This window comes from Chanos chanos, chromosome 13, assembly GCF_902362185.1.
Source record: "Chanos chanos chromosome 13, fChaCha1.1, whole genome shotgun sequence".
In the NCBI taxonomy this organism is placed as follows: domain Eukaryota; kingdom Metazoa; phylum Chordata; class Actinopteri; order Gonorynchiformes; family Chanidae; genus Chanos; species Chanos chanos.
Window position 1 is genome coordinate 16,767,576 of NC_044507.1, and position 8,572 is coordinate 16,776,147.

The 8,572-nt window shown below is 38.4% G+C and overlaps 1 protein-coding gene across 1 annotated transcript; it reads left to right on the forward strand.

Annotated features, from left to right (window-relative positions):
• The first annotated feature begins 1,268 nt into the window (after positions 1-1,268).
• Positions 1,269-7,930, forward strand: LOC115826042 (adhesion G protein-coupled receptor E2-like). The gene is made up of 17 exons (XM_030789722.1): positions 1,269-1,379; positions 1,463-1,649; positions 1,828-1,971; positions 2,273-2,425; positions 2,794-2,837; positions 2,966-3,091; positions 3,388-3,541; positions 3,969-4,085; positions 4,201-4,397; positions 4,730-4,894; positions 5,324-5,518; positions 5,651-5,868; positions 6,006-6,072; positions 6,188-6,279; positions 6,653-6,821; positions 7,012-7,104; positions 7,864-7,930. Exons 1-17 carry the CDS (start codon positions 1,269-1,271, stop codon positions 7,903-7,905), a joined length of 2,274 nt encoding a protein of 757 aa, XP_030645582.1. The 3' UTR covers positions 7,906-7,930.
• Positions 7,931-8,572: the final 642 nt, after the last annotated feature.

Sequence of the window (8,572 nt, forward strand, 5' to 3'; positions counted from 1 at the left end):
AATACTTACTGGGAAATTAACAGTCAATACAACATCTGCCTTTCATAGAAGAAAAAATTATTGTAGTTTTGGATGCATTTATTGTGAATTTTTTTTAATAAATCAGTAAGGTGGCATGGTGGAGCAGTGGTTTGCGCTGTTGCCTCACAGCTTAAGGTCCTTGGTTCAATTCCCTGTCTGGAGCTTGCATGTTCTCCCCGTGTCTGCATGGGTTTCTCCCATGGTCCAAAGACATGCGAGTCAGACGAATTGGAGACACTAAATTGCCCCTAGGAATGTGAATGTCAGTGTGTCTGCCCTGTGATGGACTGGTGACCTATCCAGGGTGTTTCCCCACCTTTCGCCCAGTGAATGCTGAGATAGGCTAATTAGGATAAGAGGCTTAGAAAATGAATGAATGAATGGATAAATCAATAATGAATAAATCAATAATCAAGGGGAACAAAAGCAAAAGCACATAGAAATGTCCACATTCACATTGCATTTCAAGCAGCATAATTCTATGATCAGTATTCTCTTTGTATATGCCTAAAGATTAAGTGATGAACATCAGAGCTTCTTAAATGACACTATTGTTATGTCCTGCATGAAGGATTCAAGGTTTCAAATCTCAGATACTCTGCATTTACTCCACATGGCCAAAAATCTTACCTTTCTCTTGTCTGGATGAGACAACAGGGTTTCCACTCCACTCCTGATTACTGTTTTGGTAGCTGACCCCTCAAACGACCAGAGGCTCATAGATAGAACTGTGTGGTTAGTGTTCTCCCTCAGACGTCACATACACGGGATTAAGTTTGCTCTGGTCTTTGCTCTTTGAACTCATTATTCTGAATATCATTCCAAAATGAAAAAATGGGAACAGAAAGAGGACTAATTGTATCAATGCATCTGAAGTCTTGTTCCTTCTCTGCAGGCCTCCTGTCCCTGGAGGGAGTCCATGGAAAATGCCCTGTTGGATTTGAAAGTAGGAGGGGCACTTGCATTGGTATGTTGATTCAGTCACTTAAATTCACATATGCTCTGATCTAATCCACTTTTTTAACTGTTTCCATAGTGACTTTCGTATCACATATCACAAATGTGCCTAGATTTATTTGTAGCATTCACAAAAAAATTAATATAATAACTATATATATCTATATATGTGTGTGTTTGTGTGTGTATGTATATATATATGTGTGTGTGTGTGTGTGTGTGTGTGTGTGTGTATATTGTTCTGATAGATGCAAATGAGTGTGAGGAAGAGCCATCACTCTGTGGTGATAATGCGAAATGCTTCAACACTGAGGGCAATTACTACTGCCTGTGCAATGAAGGATATGAGACAGACGAAAAGAGGGTCAACTTTACACAAGAAACTGGAGAAGCATGCAGAGGTAAGCAACTCCAAATTGTAAGCATGAATTTCCTGGTGTCATTCTTTTGAACATCTCTCCTCTCTCTTTGCACCATGCTGAAGATGACTGATGCTTTTCCTCTTTCTTCCTCAACAGATAAAAATGAGTGTAAGGAAGACAGAGGTGTCTGTGGGCCAAACACTGAATGCAGAAATACAATTGGATCTTTCGACTGTACATGTTCACCCGGTTTTGTTAGCAGCAGTGGAAGTGAAATGTTTAAAGCTAACCAAGGAATTAATTGTACTGGTAAGAAGTTACATGGTAAAACTTACATGGTAATAAATTAAAATCCTTTGCTGATGTAAGTAAATGTTCATTTCTGTGATTAAAACAGTGGCCCCTTTTATGCTGAATTTTTTTTTTTTTTTTTTACATCAAGTGTTTTGTTGTTTACAATCTGTTATTCTGTGTGCTGTATCTATAGACAGAGACGAGTGTGAATATGAAAAGTGTGGAGAACATGCAAAATGCATTAATTTCCCTGGCAACTACAGTTGTGTCTGTGACCCTGGTTTTAGACAGACATTAGGAAAAATGCATTTCTATGAAAATGAAGGACCCTGTGAAGGTATGGTTTCATAAAATGAGCAATTTCAATAAAACTTATCAGAGAAATAATAATAAAAATATAGTTCACCTAATGTAATCCTATTCAGCCACACAATCAGAGCTCTAAGTATCTCATGCTGACGATATTAAAGAAATTTTTGATCATTTGTTTTTGGAGAAAGACTGGGCAGCATTAATACACCCATTCCTGTTTTTCTCTTATGAACAGCAAGATCTGTATGACTGACAAGTGTTGGTGTCAAGGTATTCTGCTAATGAGATGAGTGATCCTCCTCCTCTCTCTCTCTCTGTCTCTGTAGATGTCGACGAGTGTCAACGGAATAGCGATATCTGTGGACCAAATGCTAAATGCATTAATACAATTGGATCCTACAATTGCTCATGCAGAGCAGGTTTTGTCCCCATTATGACAGATGAGAGATTTAAACCAAGTAAAGGACTTCTTTGTGTCGGTAAGAGGTCAAATACAGCTCTTTTTTGTTTGGTTTGTTTGCTTTTTTTAGATCTAAGCAAGACTCACAAAGTCAAAATACTCGGTTTTTAATCATGGTTACATCTTCTGTCCTCATTGTTGAAGATCTACTATGTCAGTGGCTATACATGTACATAAAAGAGACATTTTCATAAATATGGCTGTGATAATTTGTGTGTATGTGCCTCTCAAGATGACTATGAATGCCATTCAGACAAGAAGAAAAATATCTGTTCTGTAATTTGTTGATTCTTTTTATTTTGGCATGCTGGTTTTTAGATACTTATTCTGTTTCAGCAAACTGTTCTGTTTCTTATTCATTTATCACATATTCCCCAACTTCTCTAGAGGTGACGTGTGACCAGTTCAGAAATGAGAAAAATTCTGACCAGGTAAAAATGCGTGTGTTCCCAGAACTCTTTTTTAAAGTATTAACTGGTGAAATTAACTGGTCTCTGCTTGTTTTTAATCACTCATTCCACTACTGTTTTCTGTCTTCCCAAACTGGTTCCTAACTAAGACCATGACAGAAATTCAAACCTTCCTGAGAAACAGCTGCTCAAACCTGACCGGTCTTGCATCTCTGGAGGAAGCAAGGGAGACAGCAGATCACAGATTAGGCATGGATGGAGAAAGTCTGTTAGAGGTAGTTTAAATCTTTTATACGCAGGACATAGTCCTCATTGCAGTTTTGCTGTTATAGGTACACAAATCAAACAAAAAATAAATAAATAACTTCACTGTCAGTACTGTGCGGTTTACATACTGAAATGAAGCATGCACACAGAGATTATTAAAAAAAACAAAAAAAAAAACACTACAGCTGATATATAGCTGTAAACATCCTTTTTTTTCATTGTAAACAGTCATGAATAATACACAAAGTAGGAATGTAATCTGAGTTGCAGTTCTACTCTGGTCTGTCTGTTGTCTTTTGTTTAGAGACTTATGGCCATAGTAGAGAGGTTTCTGTCGGGTGGGCCACTGGATGATAAGAAGAAAGTGACTGCCTTCTTGACCTTGGTCGAGAACAGTGTTAAAATGATTGGACCATTCTTGAAAGGACGCCAGACCAGGATATCAAACAGTCAGACTGGTGAGAAAATGCAAAAACCCCTCTTGCTGAAAGTCTTTTGAAAGCAAGACTGATGAATCTATTTTTCACCGTGCTTATAAATGCGAGCTGTGCTTTAACTCTGAAGAAACTCTTGTGAAGGCCTAAAAGGGAGGGTTTCTTATTTAGGTGACTCCCAAATGGATGTTGTCACTCTGACAGAAAGACTTCACATGCTTGTCTTCCATCATCAGATTTAGTCACTTAATGGAGCATGCCATTAGAACCCTGCTATTCACATTTCATTCATCCTCATTTGCTTTATACCACTAGTTACTCTCACATTACACATGTCAATTAATTCACATCCATGAACATTTACAGCCACTCATGAGAGGGAAGTGTTTCTAGGGCTCTCATTATCCATTTACTCTCATGAGTGTTAATTTGACACTGTCTGTATTTCTAGAGGTGAAAGTATGGATGGAAAAAGGGATGTCACCACCACAGGGAAATCTCGTGGCATCTGCTCACCACGCACAACTAAACACAACCTGGAAGACTGCCACTGGTGACATATACCCTGGTACACATCTACAATCAGATCCAGCACATAGTGTCTTCAGAGTGAAAAAACTCTTTGAAAAAAATTCCTTACCGTAATATTTGCCCTGTCTGTATGTGTTTGTGTCTTTAATCAGGTTTTACAACTGCAGCACTAATATGCTACCATGGACTGGAAAACTCAATACCCACCAGATATTTTCATGAACTACAGGAGAAGACAGATAAAAAATTTCACATGAACTCAAAAGTGGTGACTGTCGCTGTCAGTAACCAAGACACATCACATCTACAGGAGGACATCATCCTGACCTTCAAACATCTTCAGCAGAAAGTACACAGCTTTCTTTGAGACAATTTGCACTGACATGAATTTTTTTCCCTTAAATATACCTGTATAACAGACGGGTATTTTAGACACAGTTATCATGTCTTACATCCTAATTTCCACTCCATGTATCATTTCATATATTTCTCTCTCATTTCTGTTGAAAAGATAATTGAACTTTTAAAACAGTTTACAGTTGGTTTCACTCTTAAATGATAGTCAAGATTCTCTTTTTGCTTGTAGCGATGGTTTAACTTACAGCTCAGTCGTCATGAGTTAAATGGACTGGACTTTCTTCTATGTTCACTTTCATAACAATATTTTTCTTTTCATCTCAGCCTGAGAAATATGAGCACATTTGTGTGTACTGGGATCCAGATAAGGATGGCGGAGCCTGGTCTGACCGTGGCTGCGAAACAGTGTCATCTACTGTCAATCACACTGTCTGTTCCTGTTCTCATCTCAGCAGCTTTGCTGTACTCATGGCTTCCTTTGATGGAAAGGTGTGGATTACTACAGCTCATGTGACAATTAAGAGGGACCGGGAGACCAGTAGCTTTTCCATTTGTCTCACTGAACCGTTCTCCTGTTATCACGTTAAAGGAGTCACAATCTGAATTGTAAAGTTTGTCTTAAAGGTTGACGGAGGTAGACCTGTTACGTCCAAGTACAGCCTTATGTGCATTAAAATTTATATTTTAAAAACTTGAAACGCTGCTACTTGTGGACAGTGCCACACAAATTCATTTCTCATGGCCTCATGTACAGTGGCACCAATACCAGCATAAGACAGAAGGGACAGTCACTCGGGTCCTCGAGCTTTCACTCATGCCCTAGATGATAAACGGATGTCTGCTGTGAAAATTTGTCCTTCCAGTGAGACATGAATATCCCTCACTGACTTTCTCTCTTTTACCATTTTCCATCTCCAGGACCCTTTTGAGCTGCAGGTCTTTACATGGGTGGGGCTGGTCTTGTCTTTGATTTGCCTGATCTTGTCTATCATCACCTTCAGTACCATTCGATCAATAAAAAGCACCCGCACCACCATTCATCTGCACCTCTGCATCTGCCTCTTCATCGCTGACCTCATCTTTCTCGCAGGAATCTCCCCTACAGGGAATAAGGTAACTTTCTGTCGACCTTTTCGGGCTAGCGGATGTTTCTTTTTCCTTCTGTGGTTTTGCGGTCTTGGAGCGTTTTGAAGACGGTGCAAACCAAACATCTTTCTCAGCGTTCCCTTTTGTATCTTCTCTCAGGTGGGCTGCAGCGTTGTGGCTGGTCTGCTCCACTTTTTCTTCCTGGCAGCGTTCTGCTGGATGTGTCTAGAAGGGGTGCAGCTTTTCCGAATGGTTGTCCTCGTCTTCCACACCACACTGCGCCCTCTCTACATGATGCTGGCCGGCTACGGAGTCCCTGCCATCATAGTCATCATCTCTGCCATCTCCAATTCGAAAGGTTATGGCACTGATCACCAGTGAGTGAGCAATTGTTCAATCCGTGTCAGCTATATAGAGTTTAGGCATTTGTTTAACAGGCTGAATTCCTGTTGTTAGATGTGCGAGTGAGACAGAGAGACAATCAAGAGAAACTGTATTATTTTCTCGCTTTCAGTTGCTGGCTAAGCATGGAGGCTGGTTTTATCTGGAGCTTCTTTGGACCTGTCTGCATCATAATTGCTGTAAGTACAGTTAAATCAAGTGACGATGAAATTAAATAAAATTTTGCGCTTTTAAGTCAGATTCAAATTGATGACTGAAAAACTTTCTCTAAATTCTCTCCCTCTCCACTATCAGGCGAATACATTCTTCTTCCTTGTAACAGTTTGGAAGCTAGCACAGAAATTCTCAAGCCTTAATCCTGATTTGAACGCACTGCGAAAAATCAGGTGAATGAAAAGAACACTCTGAAAATGCAATAATTTTCAAAGAACAGGCTAATGTATGTAATACATTATGGATTGTTATACTGTATGGATTCAGTTACTGTGACTCATCAGGAAGACATAAAGATAGATCTTAACACAGCAATCTAATTATAAGGAAAGATGAGAAATGAATCCCATTGTTCTTGTGATGTCACAAAATAGCACAGACTTACATTTTGCACCAATGCCTCTCACAGAGCCTGGTGTATTTTAACAAATCTTGAAGTTACAATACAAATGCGTACATCTGAATATGTTACAAAGGAAATGGTAACACTTCCAACACAGACTATTAACAGTTTAATAACTTTTAAATTTCTGACTTCCCCTACAGGACTTTTACCATTACCGCCATCGCTCAGCTTTGTGTGCTGGGCATCATGTGGATCTTTGGCTGCCTCCAGTTTGACTCTGACACACGGGCCATAGCATACATATTCACCATCTTCAACACCCTGCAAGGGGTCCTCATATTCATCATGCACTGTCTTCTTTCCAAACAAGTGGGTTACTCCTCTGGAGCCAAGATCAGAACGTAGCCACCTAATTATTATATATGCATAACTTTGTCAAAGGGCTTGTTGTTATACTGAATAATTACCACTACTACTACTACAAGTAACAATAATAATAAGAAAAACAACAATAATAATAATAATAATGATAATAATAATAATCTCCTCCTTTTCAAAGGTGAGAGAGGAGTATGCTAAAGTCCTGGCACGCTTTTGCTCCCCACAAAAGAAGAAATACTCAGAGTTCAGCTCAAATCAGTCCAAGTCACAGGTAAATGTATTCTCATCACATCAGTCACACAAAAGCAGAGATAAATACTTGAGTTGGAGACAGATTTTTAAGTGTTTTTTGTGTGATTTCTTAATTAGGTTGACAGTATTATCTTTTCTCAAAAACTTACATGTGTGTTTCTTTACAAAAGTCTTTTAGTGCACTCTGCATCTGTTATTTAACATCAGCTGCTGATGAAATGCACACACACTGCTTTTCCTAGGCATGATTGTGGTTGATGTTTTCAATTTTTCTGTTCTTCACACACAGTTGATACTTTCCTAAACAGAAACCTGTATATGTTTTATATTATTTTAATAAAACACCAATAAATTAAATCAGTCATACTGTAGTCAGCAGTAGACATGTCAGATCAACCTATTATCATGCATTGACTTTCTATTTGTGATTGGGAAATGAATGTTTTGTAAGGTTTAGTTTTGTACACTTCGGAGTTCTTACTCCAATTTTTAAACAGGAGATTGAGGAACATATGGTCAGCATAGTTAATGTCACAGACGTATACAAGCCACACTAAGAGAAAACAAATGACTATTCTTAGTGAGAAGCTGTCTGAAAGGCAAGTTAGTTAGTGTTCTCCAAGAGGCAACTGGAGATGTGAAGATCAGTGGGGCATTTTATCTGAGAGCGACAAAACTTTCTATTAAGGTTCAACTGTGATGATGAATATGAATGAGGGTGAGGTCAACTGTCTCAAGCCATTTAAAATTCTGATATGAAACTATGTCTGTTTAACAGGTATCCAAGAGTGTTCAGCACACCGGGGAATCAGAAATCTGAGAGATCCCAACGAGACCTTTCTACTTGCTTGACTTTACTGCACATTACCATTGCAAAGACAAGGAGGATTTCAGATAAGCTTCTCTATCCAAGCAGTATTTTTTTCTAATGACATTATATTACAGAAATGCATCACTGCTGAGCTGTTTAGTTTACTATGTAGGTGACATTTACGGATTGGAATAAGGTGTTTAATTAAGGTTTGCATAAGGAGACCAAGTAAAATAAGAAGGTTAAGGTGTGTTATTATGGGATGATTAAGGATCATATTTAAGGATAAAATAATAAGGATTTCTGCTGCTGTAATATCCATTGCCTTTATGTGTTTGAAATGTTACTGTTACTGTTTGTTTTGGATGTCCTTACTTCACCAGACATCTTGCCATTCTCTTTGTTTATTACCATATAAGGGTAGCACAAGATGAAGGTACATTGTTTTCGTTTGGAGAGTAGCCGACAAAATGAGAAACAAAAAGAAAGAAACCGATTGGTTTAACGTAAATGGCTGTCAAAACCCTAAGATGAAAGATTAGTCTAAAAGCACCATATCAGTCTCAGATGCATTCGTTTCTAAAACAGCAATCCATTGAAAACAAAAGATATGATCAACGTACGTATCTATTTATTTGTTTGGTTGTATTTATATTACTGTACAATTAAATTTAAA

Coding starts and splice junctions, on each gene's coding strand:
- LOC115826042 (XM_030789722.1), top strand. CDS start 1,269: ATGCGAAATGCTTCAACACTGAGGGCAATTACTACTGCCTGTGCAATG. Junction 1,972..2,272: donor AAATGAAGGACCCTGTGAAG/GTATGGTTTCAT, acceptor CTGTCTCTGTAG/ATGTCGACGAGTGTCAACGG. Junction 4,895..5,323: donor TGGCTTCCTTTGATGGAAAG/GTGTGGATTACT, acceptor TTCCATCTCCAG/GACCCTTTTGAGCTGCAGGT.